This window comes from Bombina bombina, chromosome 3 (assembly GCF_027579735.1).
Source record: "Bombina bombina isolate aBomBom1 chromosome 3, aBomBom1.pri, whole genome shotgun sequence".
Classification (NCBI taxonomy): Eukaryota; Metazoa; Chordata; class Amphibia; order Anura; family Bombinatoridae; genus Bombina; species Bombina bombina.
In genome coordinates, this window is record NC_069501.1 from 410,576,254 (window position 1) to 410,596,519 (window position 20,266).

The 20,266-nt window shown below is 40.6% G+C and overlaps 1 protein-coding gene across 2 annotated transcripts in view; it reads right to left on the bottom strand.

Annotated features, from left to right (window-relative positions):
* Window positions 1-20,266, bottom strand: part of IKBKE (inhibitor of nuclear factor kappa B kinase subunit epsilon) — a 277,152-nt gene that overhangs the window by 206,651 nt on the left and 50,235 nt on the right. For both annotated transcript variants that reach the window (XM_053706599.1, XM_053706595.1), the window contains exons 3-4: window positions 14,086-14,226; window positions 6,610-6,739 (exon numbers count right to left, since the gene is read on the bottom strand). In XM_053706599.1, coding sequence (XP_053562574.1) covers window positions 6,610-6,739; window positions 14,086-14,226 — 271 coding nt within the window. The remainder of the gene's footprint in view (window positions 1-6,609; window positions 6,740-14,085; window positions 14,227-20,266) is intronic.

A 20,266-nucleotide genomic window follows, 5' to 3' on the forward strand; every position in this document is an offset into this window, starting at 1 on the left:
GTTTCTGCTGAACTGTATATTATATCTTGTGCTTACTCAACATAGGAAAATAACTTTTATCTCAAGCCACTTGGTACTCTGTGACGTCACACGCCATCAGGAGTATCTGATCAGCACAGCCGTAAGGAAAACTCCTCCCAGTTTGTACTTTAAGTTGTGTTAGCAACTCAGAGCAATAATCTTCCTCCACTCTGCTTTGAACATCAAACTTTTGCTACTTAGAATTTGCTGGTTAATTCTTATATCCTGTCTTATTTCTAAAGTATTGCATCAAAGAATTTATACTTTCTACAAACTAACTTCGTTCTCCTGAATTGCTCCTGTCTAACATCGTATAAAGTGTTTGCATAAACACCTTCTGTGTCAAAACTTATAATTCATATTACATATAATTCACTACCTACTCTGATAACACTTTCCCACCTATAGTGTTTATCTGCTCTGATAGTGATACATGCTATACTATTACAATAAGCTGCAGTTGAGATCCACATAACACCACTTAGTACACATTTCGTTGTGACACTGACAGTCTGGGGCCTATTTATCAAGCCGTCAACCGCAAATACGCTGGAATTCTGCAGCGTAATTGTGGCGAGCCTGATTCGCCTTATTTATCAAAGGCTACAGACCGGCAAAAGTAGAATTTTGTGATGTAACATACGATCCGCCGGTCTCAGTCCGACACAGATAGATGCTTACGTCACTACAGATGTTCCGAATGCAAATTCGGCACGATCTGACTACTTTTGCTATTTATCAAATTTCTACCAGGTATGCTCGCCACAATTCCAGCCTAGCGTACCTGCTTTTCAATCCGCCGCCCTGGAGGCGGCGGATGCAATAGGAATTAATGGGAGTCTGAAAGCAGCGAAAGCTTATGTTTGCTGCTGCCCGATATCCCATTGATTTCTATAAGAGAATAAAAGTTACGTTTAAACAACAAATAGCCCTTAAAAGAGCCTTTTGCGGGGCATTGCCCCAAAGTAATCAGCTCTTTTACCTGTAAGAAAAAATACAAATACCCCCCCAACAGTAAAACCCACCACCCACACAACCAACCCCCCAAATAAAAACCTAATCTAAAAAAAACCTAAGCTCCCCATTGCCCTGAAAAGGACATTTGGATGGGCATTGCCCTTAAAAGGGCATTTAGCTATATTGCAGCCCAAAACCCTAATCTAAAAATAAAACCCACCCAATAAACCCTTAAAAAAACCTAACACTAACCCCTGAAGATTTACTTACAGTTTTGAAGATCTGACATCCATCCTCCAAGAAGCCGGGAGAAGTCCTCAACGAAGCGGCTGAAGTCTTCATCTAAGCCCGCAGAAGTCTTCACCCAGATGGCATCTTCTATCTTCTTCCATCCGGCGCGGAGCGGCTCCATCTTCAAGACATCCGACGCAGTGCATCCTCTTCCTTCCGACGACTACCGACGAATGAAGGTTCCTTTAAATGACGTCATCCAAGATGGCGTCCCTTAGATTCCGATTGGCTGATAGAATTCTATCAGCCAATCGGAATTAAGGTAGAAAAAATCCTATTGGCTGTTGCAATCAGTCAATAGGATTGAGCTTTCATCCTATTGGCTGATCCAATCAGTCAATAGAATGCGAGCTCAATCCTATTGGCTGATTGGATCAGCCAATAGGATGAAAGCTCAATCCTATTGGCTGATTGCAACAGCCAATAGGATTTTTTCAACCTTAATTCCGATTGGCTGATAGAATTCTATCAGCCAATCGGAATCTAAGGGACACCATCTTGGATGACGTCATTTAATGGAACCTTCATTCGTCGGTAGTCGTCGGAAGGAAGAGGATGCTCCGCGTCAGATGTCTTGAAGATGGAGCCACTCCGCGCCGGATGGATGGAGATAGAAGATGCCGCCTGGGTGAAGACTTCAGCGGGCTTGGATGAAGACTTCGGCCGCTTCGTTGAGGACTTCTCCCGGCTTCTTGGAGGATGGATGTCGGATCTTCAAAACTGTAAGTAAATCTTCTGGGGTTAGTGTTAGGTTTTTTTAAGGGTTTATTGGGTGGGTTTTATTTTTAGATTAGGGTTTTGGGCTGCAATAGAGCTAAATGCCCTTTTAAGGGCAATGCCCATCCAAATGCCCTTTTCAGGGCAATGGGGAGCTTAGGTTTTTTTAGATTAGGTTTTTATTTTGGGGGTTGGTTGTGTGGGTGGTGGGTTTTACTGTTGGGGGGGGTATTTGTATTTTTTTTTTTACAGGTTAAAGAGCCGATTACTTTGGGGCAATGCCCCGCAAAAGGCCCTTTTAAGGGCTATTTGTAGTTTATTGTAGGCTAGGGTTTTTTTTTATTTTGGGGGGGCTTTTTTATTTTCATAGGGCTATTAGATTAGGTGTAATTAGTTTAAAGCTTTGATAATTTCTTTTTTCTTTTTTGTAACTTAGTGTTTATTTTTTTGTGTAACTTAGTGTTTGTTATTTTTTGTAACTTACGGCTATATTACGAGTTTTGTCGGTAAAAACTTGCGGGGCTAACGCTCCTTTTTTTTCCAGCGCTCACTTTAGACAACGCTGGTATTACAAGTTTTCTGAATGGCTGTGTTAGCCTCAGAAAAGTGAGCGTTGAGCAAAATTTAGCTCCACTTCTACCTGTAATACCAGCGTTGCTTATGGTAGCGGTAAGCTGGAAAAATGTGCTCGTGCACGATTTCCCCATAGGAAACAATGGGGCTGAGACGGCTGAAAAAAAATGTAACACCTGCAAAAAAGCAGCGTTCAGCTCTTAACGCAGCCCCATTGTTTCCTATGGGGAAATTAATTTTATGTCTGCACCTAACACCCTAACATGAACCCCGAGTCTAAACACCCCTAACCTTACACTTATTAACCTCTAATCTGCCGCCCCCAACATCGTTGCCGCCTGCATTATACTATTAACCCCTAATCTTCCGCTCCGGACACCGCCGCCACCTACATTATAGCTATGAACCCCTAATCTGCTGCCCCTAACATCGCCGACACCTATATTATATTTATTAACCCCTAATCTGCCGCCCCCAACGTCGCCGCCACCTACCTACACTTATTAACCCCTAATCTGCCGACCGGACATCGCCGCCACTATAATAAATGTATTAACCCCTAAACCGCCGCACTCCCGCCTTGCAAACACTATAATAAATTGTATTAACCCCTAATCTGCCCCCCCAACGTCGCCGCCACCTACCTACAATTATTAACCCCTAATCTCCCGCCCCCAACGTCGCTAAGTCTAACCCTAACCCTAACACCCCCCTAACTTAAATATAATTTAAATAAAACTAAATAAAATTACTATAATTAAATAAATTAATCCTATTTAAAACTAAATACTTACCTATAAAATAAACCCTAATATAGCTACAATATAACTAATAGTTACATTGTAGCTATTTTAGGATTTATATTTATTTTACAGGCAACTTTGTATTTATTTTAACTAGGTACAATAGCTATTAAATAGTTCATAACTATTTAATAGCTACCTAGTTAAAATAATTACAAAATTACATGTAAAATAAATCCTAACCTAAGTTACAAATACACCTAACATGACACTATCAATAAATAAATTAAATAAATTACCTACAATTATCTAAACTAAAATACAATTAAATAAACTAAACTATAGTACAAAAAAATCAAACACTAAATTACAAAAAATAAAAAAATATTACAAGAATTTTAATCTAATTACACCTAATCTAAGCCCCCTAATAAAATAAAAAAGCCCCCCAAAATAATAAAATTCCCTACCCTATACTAAATTGCAAAAGTAATCAGCTCTTTTACCAGCCCTTAAAAGGGATTTTTGCGGGGCATTGCCCCAAAGTAATCAGCTGTTTTACCTGTAAAAAAAAATACAAGACCCCCCCAACATTAAAACCCACCACCCACACACCCCTACTCTAAAACCCACCCGATCCCCCCTTAAAAAAACCTAACACTATCCCCCTGAAGATCACCCTACCGTGAGTCGTGTTCACCCAGCCGGGCCGAATTCTTCATCCAATCCGGGCGATGTGGTCCTCCATCCGGCAGAAGTCTTCATCCAAGCGGGCCAGAAGAGGTCCTCCATCCGGCAGAAGTCTTCATCCAAGCGGGCCAGAAGAGGTCCTCCATCTGGCAGAAGTCTTCATCCATCCGCGGCTCCATCTTCAAGACCTCCGACATGGAACATCCTCCTCGGCCGACGGACTAATGACGAATGAAGGTTCCTTTAAATGACGTTATCCAAGATGGCGTCCCTCAAATTGTTTTTGGTTCAGACTCTGGATAGCACTTTTTTATTGGTGGATGAATTTATCCACCTATCAGCAAGGACAACCCAGCTTGTTCACCAAAAATGAGCCGGCATCTAAACTTACATTCTTGCATTTCAAATAAAGATACCAAGAGAATGAATAAAATTTGATAATAGGAGTAAATTAGAAAGTTGTTTAAAATATCATGCTCTATCTGAATCATGAAAGAAAAACATTTGGGTTCAGTGTCCCTTTAAGTATCAGACAGCCTGTGTGCCTTTTACTAAGTATCAGACAGTCTGTGTGCATTTTACTAAGTATCAGACAGCCTGTGTGCATTTTACTAAGTATCAGACAGTCTGTGTGCATTTTACTAAGTATCAGACAGCCTGTGTGCATTTTACTAAGTACCAGACAGTCTGTGTGCATTTTACTTAGGAACCAGACAGTCTGTGTGCATTTTACTAAGTATCAGACAGTCTGTGTGCATTTTACTAAGTATCAGACAGTCTGTGTGAATTTTACTAAGTACCAGACAGTCTGTGTGCATTTTACTAAGTATCAGACAGCCTGTGTGCATTTTACTAAGTATCAGACAGCCTGTATGCATTTTACTAAGTATCAGTCAGTCTGTGTGCATTTTACTAAGTATCAGACAGCCTGTGTACATTTTACTAAGTATCAGTCAGTCTGTGTGGATTTTACTAAGTGAAGAAAAGGGAGAAAGACAGATAGGGGGTAATAAGCACTCATTCCTAATATGAGTGTAACAGTCAGCTGATATGATCAGCTGTACTATGTGAGAGGTAACTATAATTTAAAACAAACCTTTAATACATTTCTTAAAAAAGGGGAAAAAAGAGGTCAAATTACCCACCACAGAAACTACAAAAAAAGATAACAACCACTTTAAGTCACTCCCTTGTATTCCTGGCCGATAAGAGGAAGCGCCGTCTTCAGGTGCCAGGAGCAACTCACACAGTGGTCTTATCTAAATAAACTTTACAAACGCGTTTTGGCCGCTAAACAGGCCTTTCTCAATGTATATATAGTTTTGACAAACCAAGCACTGAATATTGTAGCCTTTTAAATCCTGTCTCATAGTGTGTCAGCCTATTATGGGTGTCTCTGATACACGCCCCCAAGTGAACCTATAATATCTATCACCGGTTCATCAAAGGGGCGTGACTGTCATCACTATGTGTTGATTAGATTAAAGCCATATGACGTCTGTTGGCCAATCACACAGTATCTCCAATACACGCCTCAAAGTGAGCCTAGCATATCCATTATCAGCTTGTTAGCGGGGTGTGACCGTCATTGTGTATATGCTGATTGGTTCCAATCTTAGTGATATGGGAGGTCTCGATATTCGTAAATACTGGGACATGTAATACATTTTATTTACCATAGTGTGAGGCAGTCTGCATTTTTACTGAGTGTGATGCAGTCTGCATTTTACTGTATGTGGCAGTCTCTGTGAATTGTACTGAGTGTGAGGAAGTCTCTCTTTAGTTTACAGAGTGTGAGGCAGCCTCTGATTTAATGAGTGTAAGGAAGTCTCTGTATTTTACTGAGTATGAGGAAGTCTCTATGCATTTTACTAAGTGTGAGACAGTCTATGTGCATTTTACTGATGTGAGGCAGTCTCTGTGAATTTTACTGAGTGTGAGGCAGTCTCTGTGAATTCTACTGAGTGTGAGGCAGTCAGTCTCTGTCAATTTTACTGAGTGTGAGGCAGTCTCTGTGAATTTTACTGTTTTTCCCACTGTCCCAGAAAGGTTGGATTGAATACTGCATAACCCCAAACATTCTACATGCCACACAGTGATTGTTTGATCATTGTATGAGCTCATTTATATCTGTCCCTAACTGGCCACAACAGAGGAGATAAGATAGGATACGTTTCAAGCAGGATGTCCCTAGACTGATAACAATATAACAACTTCCAGATTTTAAAAACTTTTTTTTAATGAAGATCCTTTGTAATTTAGTGGTTAATTAGTAATATATATTGTGCATATGTTAAAAAAATATTGTTCTCTCTCTACAAGAGAAGAGTGGGTTAAGCCAGTGATGGAGCATCTAGTAAATAAAACTGCTGAGAGCAAATTTCTTCCATCAAGGCAACACAGACTATTAACAATTGAATCTAATATAGGGCAATATAGAAATATAGGGCAGTATAGAAATATAGAAAGCTTTCAAATGATTTATCTACAAATTTCCCCTTTGACTTTAATGGCGAATATTGTAGAGATAAAACGTATTGATAGGTTTCTATAGGAATAGAATATACCCCAGACACTTCAGACATTTACAGTATACTGGTTACTGCCATCAGCTCACCTACACAATCCACCACAATCAGGAACTCTGATTCAGACAGGCCGTAGGCATTCTCTGGCTCCTCTAGAACAGACAGTAAACTTCCGCTGGAGCAGTATTCCATGATCAGAACTTTCTGCTTAGTGGTGCCCTGGCAGTGCACAAAATAGAGATTATTTTTTTTTTGCAAACAACAAAAGGAGCCCTTAAGGTATACAATAGAAGAAGTAAATGATCCCTGTAAGTTGTTAGATGCAATATAAATAACAAAGGATGCATTAAAATTTCTGATATTGCCAGCAATGGCCATTGATACAAGAAGGCTGGACATCCTAAGAAAAGTCAAATATGAGTGACAACTGATTGTAGAACTAAAATACTGACAAAAGTGGTTAAAGAATGGTCACTGCTAAAAGGAGGAAAGGCACGCTAGTGAGAAGGGCTAGACAGGTCACTACCAAAGGGAGTATGGTCACCTAGCAAGAGTAGGACAATAGTGGTCGCAACCATAAAGAGGAAGAGCATCTATCAAGAGCAAAGCAAGAGTAGTTACTACCATGGGGCAGAAGGACACCTATCAAAAGCAGAACAGGGAAACAGTAGTCACTACCATAGGGAGAAATGCATCTAGCAAGGGCAGGGCAAGGGTCTTTACTACAATAGTAAGGAAGTGCAGGAGTGGCCTCTAACAAAAGGGTACCTTAGCAAGATAACTTCAGAAAAGGTGACTACCATATGAAGGAAGTTCACCCTAGCAGCAGAAGGGCAGCAGTGGACACTACTATAGGATGTATGGAAACCCTATTAGGAGGGCATAGGTGGTTATTGAATAATATAATTTTTCAGATAAATCAGATGCAAGAGAAAGTACAGATTTAGAGCTAGATTATGCTTGATCGTTAATTGCTCTAGAATTAATATTTTTTCATTCTTTAGGTTGCAATAGTATTATTATTTAGCGGTAACGCAATGACCGCAAAAATCCTAAGTTAGAATATTGTGTACACGTTAAAGTATTCCCCAATAGAAGTCAATGGAGAAAAAAAGCGGAAAAAACTAACACCTTACCCTTGCGCAAACATGATCGCATATTCTCATTTGCACTAAACCAACATGTAAATATGAATATTTCATTTTCCAGTGTTCTGCACATAACAGAATATGTTCTATTTATAAGTACATATTTCTATATATATCTGATGGTATTTTGGTACAATATATATATATATATATATATATATATATATACAGATATATACAGTATATATATATAGGAATAGCTATTTACAAATACATAACATATTCTACTATGTGAAGAACATTGAAATGTATAATATTTACAGTAAATACACAGTTAAACTCTTTATTAAATATGAATATTGCATAAATATGCTTTTACATATTTTAATCTACTTAACGGGAAAGGTCTCCAATGCACTTATATATATGTATATATATATGTATATATATATATATATATATATATATATATATATACACATATGTATTTATGTATTTATATGTTGATATATGAATGTAAATACATATACAGTATACACATATTAATATATATGTTCACATATATAGACATACATATAAATATATATATATATATATATATATACTGTATATATACATATACATCTTTAGAGATATATATATGTATGTATCTCAATGTTAAAGCCCTTTGCCTGCCTTTTTGTTTTAACACCTGAGATCTTTTATTAGACAGTGTTATTATGAGTGTAAGTGTACTTTGTAATGTATTTTTGATATGTTTTATGCAACTTTTCTGTTTAGCAAAACAGTTAACCAGAGCTCTGAAGTCACGGTAATGATTCTAGCGTAATTCCCAACTGATGCACGTGATCGCGTTTACTTTCAACTCGTAATACCTGCGCTAAGCCTGATGAGCGCAAACCCTTGGGTTTTAGCCTGTGGTGGGATTCAGCAGGTTCTCACCAGTTCTTAAAAACCTGTTCCTAAAATGTAGAAAGTGTGACGAACCTGTCCCTAAAATTTAGAAAGTGTAAAGATTTTGTATGATAGATTTAGAGAACCTGTTGCTAACATTTTGGAAATCCCACTACTGGTTTTAGCAAATATAAAACTGCCGCGTTTTTTGCATAAATGAATATTAAAATTTTACTCCCCTTGCTTAACTTTTATTATTTATTTTTTACGCTATTTTGTTATTTGACTATGAAAAATCAAAATTTATGCTTACCTGATAAATTCATTTCTTCTATGATACGACAAGTCCACGGATTCATCCTTTACTTGTGGGATATTATCCTCCTGCTAACAGGAAGTGGCAAAGAGCACCACAGCAGAGCTGTCTATATAGCTCCTCCCTTGACTCCACCCCCCAGTCATTCGACCGAAGGTATAGGAAGAAAAAGGAGAAACTACAAGGTGCAGAGGTGACTGAAGTTTTAAATCAAAAAATATAATCTGTCTTCATTTGACAGGGCGGGCCGTGGACTCGTCGTTTCATAGAAGAAATGAATTTATCAGGTAAGCATAAATTTCGTTTTCTTCTATAAGATACAACGAGTCCACGGATTCATCCTTTACTTGTGGGATACAATACCAAAGCTACAGGACACGGATGAACGGGAGGGACAAGACAGATACCTAAACGGAAGGCACCACTGCTTGAAGAACTTTTCTCCCAAAAATAGCCTCAGAAGAAGCAAAAGTATCAAATTTGTAAAATTTGGAAAAGGTAGGAAGGGAAGACCAAGTCGCGGCCTTACAAATCTGTTCAACAGAAGCATCGTTTTTAAAAGCCCATGTGGAAGCCACCGCTCTAGTAGAATGAGATGTAATTTTGTTAGGAGGCTGCTGTCCAGCAGTCTCGTATGCCAAACGGATGATGCCTTTCAGCCAAAAAGAAAGAGAGGCAGCCATAGCTTTTTGACCCATACGCTTTCCAGAATAGACAACAAACAGAGAAGATGTTTGATGGAAATCCTTGGTCGCTTGCAAGTAAAACTTCAAAGCACGAACCACGTCCAAGTTATGTAACAGACACTCCTTCTTAGAAGAAGGATTAGGACACAGAGAAGGAACAACAATTTCCTGATTAATATTCTTATTTGAAACAACCTTAGGAAGAAACCTTATCAGAATGGAAGATAAGATAAGGCGAGTCGCATTGTAACGCAGATAGCTCAGAAACTCTTCGAGCAGAAGAGATAGCAACTAAAAATAGAACTTTCCAAGATAGAAGTTTAATATCTATGGAATGCATGTGTTCAAACGGAACCCCTTGAAGAACATTCAGAACTAAATTCAAACTCCATGGCGGAGCAACAGGTTTAAACACAGGCTTAATTCTAACCAAAGCCTGACAAAACGACTGAACATCTGGAACATCTGCCAGACGCTTGTGTAGTAAGATTGACAAAGCAGAAATCTGTCCCTTTAAGGAACTAGCTGATAACCCCATCTCCAATCCTTCTTGGAGAAAGGACAAAATCCTAGGAATCCTGATCTTACTCCATGAGTAGCCTTTGGATTTGCACCAATAAAGATATTTACGCCATATCTTATGGTAAATTTTCCTAGTTACAGGCTTTCTAGCCTGAATCAAGGTGTCAATGACTGACTCAGAGAAACTCCGCTTAGATAAAATCAAGCGTTCAATCTCCAGGCAGTCAGCCGCAGAGAAACTAGATTTGGATGTTGGAATGGACCCTGAATGAGAAGGTCCTGTCTCAGAGGCAGTTTCCACGGTGGCAGAGATGACATTTCCACCAGATCTGCATACCAAGTCCTGCGTGGCCACGCAGGCGCTATCAAGATTACAGAAGCCTTCTCCTGTTTGATTCTGGCAATCAAACGAGGCAGGAGACAAAAAGGAGGAAACACATAAGTCAGGTTGTACGACCACGGTACTGCTAGAGCATCTATCAGTACTGCTTGAGGATCCCTTGATCTGGACCCGTAACAGGGAAGTTTGGCATTCTGACGAGATGCCATCAGATCCAATTCTGGTGTGCCCCATTGATGAATCAATTGTGCAAACACCTCCGGATGGAGCTCCCACTCCCCCGGATGAAAAGTCTGACGACTTAGAAAATGCGCTTGCCAGTTCTCCACTCCTGGGATATAGATTGCTGATAGATGGAAAGAGTGAGTCTCTGCCCATTGATTTATTTTGGAAACCTCTATCATCGCTAGAGAACTCTTTGTTCCCCCCTGATGATTGATATATGCTACAGTCATGATATTGTCCGACTGGAACCTTATGAATCTGGCCGAAGCCAGCCTTCCAAAATATCATCTAATGGGGTCTCAACCTTAAGAGACTCCTCTAGAGCCTCAAACCAAAAAGCGGCTGCAGTAGTTACAGGAACAATGCACGCTAGAGGTTGTAGAAGAAAAACCTCATGAATAAACAATTTCTTTAGAAGACCCTCTTATCTTTTATCCATAGGATCTTTGAAAGCACAACTGTCCTCAATAGGAATAGTTATACAATTAGCCAGGGTAGAAATAGCTCCCTCCACCTTAGGGACCGTCTGCCACGAATCCCGAATGGTGTCAGATATAGGAAACATTTTCTTAAAAGTAGGAGGGGGAGAGAACGGAATGCCTGGTCTATCCCATTCCTTAGTAACAATGTCCAAAATTCTTCTAGGGACTGGAAAAACATTAGTGTAAGTAGGGACCTCTAGGTATTTATCCATTTTACACAATTTCTCTGGTGGAATGGCAATAGGGTCACAATCATCCAGAGTCGCTAAAACCTCCCTGAGTAACAACTGGAGGTGTTCAAGCTTAAACTTAAAGGCCGTCACATCTGAGTCTGTTAGAGGGAACATCTTTCCTGAATCAGAACCGGTACCGGTATCCAAGGAAGGTCGAGTAGTAGAACAGCCCCCAGGAGTAGAGACTGCTCCACCTCGTACCACCTGGGCTGGTCACCATCCAGGCTCCAGCCCACAAGGTGGGCCAAGCGTGCAGCATCATGGTATATTAGAACGCTAGGGTATGCTAGCCCCCCTCTATCTATAGGTTGTTGAATTGTCGTAGTGGCGATTCTGGGTCTTCCTCCCTTCCAAACATATTTCGAGATTAGGCTCTGTAGCTTATTTAGAATAGGCCTCGGGACCGTCAGAGTTATGCACCTAAAAAGGTACGTGATTTTAGGGATAAGTGACATTTTGACCACCGCAATTCGCCCTGTCCACAAAAATTCTCTAAATTCCCAGCTTTCGAGAAGCTTCTTAAATTCCGGGATACGATCAGTGAAATTTTTCTGGATCATAACTTCAGGATCTGGGCTCAGGTGAATATCCAAATGCTTGACAGAAGTAGCAGACCACTGAAAATCATATTTTCTTTTCAGGAGATTCAACTCTGAATCCGGGATATTAATGTGCAGTACTTCAGTTTTAGTGTAGTTCAATTTATAGAAACTACATTTAGAGAATGTATCTAGGCAGTTAAAAACAGCTGGTAAGGATGTGGATGGAGAAGTGAGTAGTAGGGTGACGTCGTCTGCAAACAACGCAATCTTGTGGGAAGAACCCCCAAGATCTATGCCTAATATATCAGGGTCGACTCTTATCAACTGAGCTAAAGGCTCAATAGACAATGCGAATAGCATCGGAGAGAGTGGACATCCCTGTCTGGTTCCATTCAAGATGTCAAAAGGAGCAGACTGGAAACCAACTCCACTAATCCTTGCTGTAGGAGCTGAGTATAGAACCTTAACTGCCTTAATAAATTGAGGGGGTATATTAAAAGCTTCCAAGGTGCACCAGAGATAATCCCACCTGAGACATACTTTTATCAGCTAAAATATGTTCTTTGCAATGTAAGGCCCTTTCGGTACATGAGGGACACATTTTAAGTGGGGGTTCCACAATGGCTTCTAAACACATGGACTTTCATCAATGTCAGACATGTTAAAACAGGCTAATAATGACCACAAACAGACTTGAAAACACTTTATTTTATGAAAAAAATAATCTGAAAAAACGGTACTGCGCCTTTAAGAGAAAAAAAGCATACAATTTTTCCAAAACTGCTTTAAAAAGATAAAATTTTCACAATTTTATGATAAATGCATCCCAACTTGTCAGCTAAGTTTGTCCCACAAGGAAAGGAACACTTAACCCTTACCAAAAAAATGTTGTGTTATAAAACGTTAAATTCAAACAAAAACACCCCCTGCACCTCGCCACAGCCCTGCTGTAGCGCCTACCTGCCCTCAGGGGTCTGTAAAATCGGATTAATCCTTCGATTAGGCCCAAACTGTCTCTGACAGGCCCACTGGAGTTGGAGCTTGCTGCTTGTCTGGGAAAAACAACTGCGCAACTGAGGCGCCGAAATAGGCCCCGCCCATCTCACTCGATGTCTCACAGCCTAAAATAACCGCACCAGAGGGTTAAAATCTAGCCAAGTGGGTTCATATACCCATTAATGAAGCCATGTGTACCCTCCATTTTTAAATAAAGTAAAAACGTTTGCCATCAAAAAACGTTAACTGTAACTCCCAACATAGAAACGTTTGCCCACAAACATCATATCATCAGTGTCAACCATTTTTATATAGCCCAATATACAGGTCCAGTAATACCCCTCTCTATACATTAGGATTACTGCTTACCCTTTCCCTCATGGGGATACTGTTAGCCAATTCTGAAATAACACAGTCTCTTTAGAAAAAAATGACTGAACATACCTCAATGCTTGTAGCATGAAAAACGTTCCTCACACTGAAGTTTCTTAAGTACTCCTCAGCCATTCTGTGGGAACTACCCTGCAACAACTGCTAAGATCATCAGTCTCCAGGCAGAAGTCTTCATCCATCTGCTGCCTGGGAGAAAATAACACTCACCGGTACCATTTAAAATAAAAAAAATCTTGCTTGAAGAAAATAAAAACTAACATTTTATCACCTCTTTCACTTTACCCTTCCTATTACTTAGAGTAGGCAAAGAGAATGACTGGGGGGTGGAGTCAAGGGAGGAGCTATATAGACAGCTCTGCTGTGGTGCTCTTTGCCACTTCCTGTTAGCAGGAGGATAATATCCCGCAAGTAAAGGATGAATCCGTGGACTCGTCGTATCTTATAGAAGAAATTGTGTTTTTTCCACAAACCCCAAAGAATCTGTAGGACTCCCAGCAGGATTTTGAACCTGCCAATTTCACAAAGCCATTGATTAATCAGTGAAGGAGCTCATTTATAAATCCCCCTATTTGGCCACAGCAAAGGAGATACTCGAGTCTAGAGGCTCCTCAAGTAGTGTGTGCCTAGACTGCAAAACTATGAAAACAGTGCTAAAAAAATAACTGTACATTTCAATGTATGGCAATATTTTGCAATGCAGCTCTTGATGCATATATACTATTCATATATAACTCTGGCCTTCCTGCCTTGGCTATAGCATTGGTCTATAAAACTGTCAGTACTTGGAGACATTTCACTGAGAAGAATATTGAGGGGGAGTAAAAAGACGAAAACAGATATCAACTCACCGTCTCTTCCACCGCAAAAAGCTTAACAATATTAACGTGTTTCAGTTTCCCCAACATTTCAAACTCTCTCATCTGCACTTCATATGGTCGAAGATAGCTATGGTTATTAAATACCTTCACTGCTACTTCTTCACCGGTTTTCTATATTAAAAAAAAAGGAATTAAGGAAACAATGATGTGATCTTAAATTACCTCAATAATAAACACAACAGCTACTTAAAGGGGAATAATACTAATATGCTAAATCACTTGAAAGTGATGCAGTATAGCTGTAAAAAGCTGACAAGAAAATATCACCTGAACATCTCTATGTAAAAAAGGAAGATATTTTACCTAAAAATTTTGTGATCTCACCAGAGTAAGAGCTCTGTAAACAGTTATACTTCAGCTGCTGAGGTCATGCATTGCTTTGCTGTGATCTTGTGAGATTCATATTAAACTTCCTTAATCACTGCCTTACAAGTCCTGGGACTAGTATCCTGATTAGCTGCTTAAAGTCCCTTTACAATGGGGTGTGAATACTTAAATGGACAATGAACCCGATTTTTTAATTTTATGATTCAGATAGAGCATGCAATTGTAAGCAACTTTCTATTTTACTCCTATTATCAATCTTTCTTCATTCTCTTGCTATCTATATTTGAAAAATAAGGCATCTAAGCTAAGCTGCCAGACAATTTTTGGTTCAGACACTGGACAGCACTATTTTAATGGTGGGTGCATTTAGCAACCAATCAACAAGCAAAACCCAGGTTGTGAACCAAAAATGGGCCGGCTTCTAAACTTACATGCTTGCTTTTCAAATAAAGATAGCAAGAGAATGAAGAAACATTGATAATAACAATAAATTAGAAAGTTGCTTAAAATGGCATGCTCTATCTGAATCATGAAAGAAACATTTTGGGTTCAGTGTCCCTTTAAGATACTTTGAGGCAAAATATCTTCCTTTTTTAAATAGATATGTTCAGGTGATATTTTCTTGTCATTTTTTTACAGACAATTATGTAATGCATTAGCATCTTTTAATATTGCCACGTTAGATCACTTTAAATTGAACTATAATACAAATAAAATTAAAACAGTATAATGGGACTTGAGAACCCCTGCTTACTGAATACTAAAACTCCCTCTGCATAAGTAGTTTAAACTCACAAACTTAAAGGGATAGTAAAAACAAAATTAAACTTGTATGATTCAGAAAGAACATACAATTTTATACAACTTTCCAGTTTACATTTATTATCTAATTTGCTTTGTTATGCCAAAATGCTTGTGGAAAAGCATACCTAGGTAGGCTCAGGAGCTGCAAAGTACTACTGAAAAACATAATTTATGCTTACCTGATAAATTCCTTTCTCCTGTAGTGTGATCAGTCCACGGGTCATCATTACTTCTGGGATATTACTCCTCCCCAACAGGAAGTGCAAGAGGATTCACCCAGCAGAGCTGCCATATAGCTCCTCCCCTCTACGTCACTCCCAGTCATTCGACCAAGGACCAACGAGAAAGGAGAAGCCAAAGGGTGTAGTGGTGACTGGAGTATAATTTAAAAAATATTTACCTGCCGTAAAAAACAGGGCGGGCCGTGGACTGATCACACTACAGGAGAAAGGAATTTATCAGGTAAGCATAAATTATGTTTTCTCCTGTTAAGTGTGATCAGTCCACGGGTCATCATTACTTCTGGGATACCAATACCAAAGCAAAAGTACACGGATGACGGGAGGGATAGGCAGGCTCTTTATACAGAAGGAACCACTGCCTGAAGGACCTTTCTCCCAAAAATAGCCTCCGAGGAAGCAAAAGTGTCAAATTTGTAAAATTTGTAAAAAGTATGAAGCGAAGACCAAGTTGCAGCCTTGCAAATCTGTTCAACAGAGGCCTCATTCTTAAAGACCCAAGTGGAAGCCACAGCTCTAGTGGAATGAGCTGTAATTCTTTCAGGAGGCTGCTGTCCAGCAGTCTCATAAGCTAAACGAATTATGCTACGAAGCCAAAAAGAAAGAGAGGTAGCAGAAGCCTTTTGACCTCTCCTCTGACCAGAGTAAACGACAAACAGGGAAGACGTTTGTCGAAATTCTTTAGTTGCCTGTAAGTAAAATTTTAGGGCACGAACTACATCCAGATTGTGCAGAAGACGTTCCTTCTTCGAAGAAGGATTTGGACACGAGGATGGAACAACAATCTCTTGATTGATATTCCTGTTAGTGACTACCTTAGGTAAGAACCCAGGTTTAGTACGCAGAACTACCTTATCCGAATGAAAAATCAAATAAGGAGAATCACAATGTAAGGCTGATAACTCAGAGACTCTTCGAGCCGAGGAAATAGCCATTAAAAATAGAACTTTCCAAGATAACAACTTTATATCAATGGAATGAAGGGGTTCAAACGGAACGCCCTGTAAAACGTTAAGAACAAGGTTTAAACTCCATGGCGGAGCAACAGTTTTAAACACAGGCTTAATCCTGGCCAAAGCCTGACAAAAAGCCTGAACGTCTGGAACTTCTGACAGACGTTTGTGCAACAGAATGGACAGAGCTGAGATCTGTCCCTTTAAGGAACTAGCAGATAAACCCTTTTCTAAACCTTCTTGTAGAAAAGACAATATCCTAGGAATCCTAACCTTACTCCACGAGTAACCTTTGGATTCGCACCAATATAGGTATTTACGCCATATCTTATGGTAAATCTTTCTGGTAACAGGCTTCCTAGCCTGTATTAAGGTATCAATAACTGACTCGGAAAAACCACGTTTTGATAAAATCAAGCGTTCAATTTCCAAGCAGTCAGCTTCAGAGAAGTTAGATTTTGATGTTTGAAAGGACCCTGTATCAGAAGGTCCTGTTTCAGAGGTAGAGACCAAGGTGGACAGGATGACATGTCCACCAGGTCTGCATACCAAGTCCTGCGTGGCCATGCAGGTGCTATTAGAATAACTGATGCTCTCTCCTGCTTGATTCTGGCAATCAATCGAGGAAGCATCGGGAAGGGTGGAAACACATAAGCCATCCTGAAGGTCCAAGGTGCTGTCAAGGCATCTATCAGGACCGCTCCCGGATCCCTGGATCTGGACCCGTAACGAGGAAGCTTGGCGTTCTGTCGAGACGCCATGAGATCTATCTCTGGTTTGCCCCAATGACGAAGTATTTGGGCAAAGACCTCCGGATGAAGTTCCCACTCCCCCGGATGAAAAGTCTGACGACTTAAAAAATCCGCCTCCCAGTTCTCCACTCCCGGGATGTGGATTGCTGACAGGTGGCAAGAGTGAGACTCTGCCCAGCGAATTATCTTTGATACTTCCATCATTGCTAGGGAGCTTCTTGTCCCTCCCTGATGGTTGATGTAAGCTACAGTCGTGATGTTGTCCGACTGAAACCTGATGAACCCCCGAGTTGTCAACTGGGGCCAAGCCAGGAGGGCATTGAGAACTGCTCTCAATTCCAGAATGTTTATTGGTAGGAGACTCTCCTCCTGACTCCATTGTCCCTGAGCCTTCAGAGAATTCCAGACGGCGCCCCAACCTAGAAGGCTGGCGTCTGTTGTTACAATTGTCCAGTCTGGCCTGCTGAATGGCATCCCCCTGGACAGATGTGGCCGAGAAAGCCACCATAGAAGAGAATTTCTGGTCTCTTGATCCAGATTCAAAGAAGGGGACAAGTCTGAGTAATCCCCATTCCACTGACTTAGCATGCACAATTGCAGCGGTCTGAGGTGTAGGCGTGCAAAGGGTACTATGTCAATTGCCGCTACCATTAAGCCGATTACCTCCATGCATTGAGCCACTGACGGGTGTTGAATGGAATGAAGGACACGGCATGCACTTTGAAGTTTTGTTAACCTGTCTTCTGTCAGGTAAATTTTCATTTCTACAGAATCTATAAGAGTCCCCAGGAAGGGAACTCTTGTGAGTGGAAAGAGAGAACTTTTCTTTTCGTTCACCTTCCATCCATGCGACCTTAGAAATGCCAGTACTAACTCTGTATGAGACTTGGCAGTTTGAAAGCTTGAAGCTTGTATCAGAATGTCGTCTAGGTACGGAGCTACTGAAATTCCTCGCGGTCTTAGTACCGCCAGAAGAGCACCCAGAACCTTTGTGAAGATTCTTGGAGCTGTAGCCAATCCGAATGGAAGAGCTACAAACTGGTAATGCCTGTCTAGGAAGGCAAACCTTAGGTACCGGTAATGATCTTTGTGAATCGGTATGTGAAGGTAAGCATCTTTTAAATCCACTGTGGTCATGTACTGACCCTTTTGGATCATGGGTAAAATTGTCCGAATAGTCTCCATTTTGAACGATGGAACTCTTAGGAATTTGTTTAGGATCTTTAAATCCAGGATTGGCCTGAAAGTTCCCTCTTTTTTGGGAACCACAAACAGATTTGAGTAAAACCCTTGTCCCTGTTCCGACCGTGGAACAGGATGGATTACTCCCATTAACAAAAGCTCTTGTACGCAGCGTAGAAACGCCTTTTTCTTTGTTTGGTTTGTTGACAACCTTGACAGATGAAATCTCTCTCTTGGAGGAGAGTATTTGAAGTCCAGAAGGTATCCCTGAGATATTATCTCTAGCGCCCAGGGATCCTGGACATCTCTTGCCCAAGCCTGGGCGAAGAGAGAAAGTCTGCCCCCCACTAGATCCGATCCTGGATCGGGGGCCCTCAATTCATGCTGTTTTAGGGGCAGCAGCAGGTTTCCTGGCCTGCTTGCCCTTGTTCCAGGACTGGTTAGGTCTCCAGCCTTGTCTGTAGCGAGCAACAGATCCTTCCTGTTTTGGAGCAGAGGAAGTTGATGCTGCTCCTGCTTTGAAATTCCGAAAGGAACGAAAATTAGACTGTCTAGCCTTAGGTTTGGCTCTGTCTTGAGGCAGGGCGTGGCCTTTACCTCCTGTAATGTCAGCGATAATTTCTTTCAAACCGGGCCCAAATAAGGTCTGCCCCTTGAAAGGTATATTAAGTAATTTAGACTTAGAAGTAACGTCAGCTGACCAGGATTTTAGCCACAGTGCTCTGCGCGCCTGAATGGCGAATCCGGAATTCTTAGCCGTAAGTTTAGTTAAATCTACTACGGCATCCGAAATGAATGAATTAGCTAGCTTAAGGACTCTAAGCTTGTCCGTAATCTCATCCAGAGTAGCTGAACTAATGGTCTCTTCCAGAGACTCAAACCAGAATGCCGCCGCAGACGTGACTGGCGCAATGCATGCAAGGGGTTGCAATATAAAACCTTGTTGAACAAACATTTTCTTAAGGTAACCCTCTAACTTTTTATCCATTGGATCTGAAAAGGCACAGCTATCCTCCACCGGGATAGTGGTACGCTTAGCTAAAGTAGAAACTGCTCCTTCCACCTTAGGGACCGTTTGCCATAAGTCCCGTGTGGTGGTGTCTATTGGAAACATCTTTCTAAATATCGGAGGGGGTGAGAACGGCACACCGGGTCTATCCCAGTCCTTAGTAACAATTTCAGTTAGTCTCTTAGGTATAGGAAAAACGTCAGTACTCGATGGTACCGCAAAATATTTATCCAACCTACACATTTTCTCTGGTATTGCAACTGTGTTACAATCATTCAGAGCCGCTAACACCTCCCCTAGCAATACACGGAGGTTTTCCAGCTTAAATTTAAAATTTGAAATATCTGAATCCAATCTGTTTGGATCAGAACCGTCAGCCGCAGAAAGAAGCTCTCCGTCCTCATGTTCTGCAAGTTGTGACGCAGTATCTGACATGGCCCTAGCATTATCAGCGCACTCTGTTCTCACCCCAGAGTGATCACGCTTGCCTCTTAGTTCTAGTAATTTAGCCAAAACTTCAGTCATAACAGTAGCCATATCCTGTAATGTTATTTGTAATGGCCGCCCAGATGTACTCGGCGCCACAATATCACGCACCTCCTGAGCGGGAGATGCAGGTACTGTCACGTGAGGCGAGTTAGTCGGCATAACTCTCCCCTCGTTGTTTGGTGAAATGTGTTCAATTTGTACAGATTGACTTTTATTTAAAGTAGCATCAATACAGTTAGTACATAAATTTCTATTGGGCTCCACTTTGGCATTAGCACATATAGCACAGATGTCTTCCTCTGAATCAGACATGTTTAACACACTAGCAAATAAACTAGCAACTTGGAAATAATATTCAAGTAAAATACTATGATATGAAAACGTACTGTTCCTATA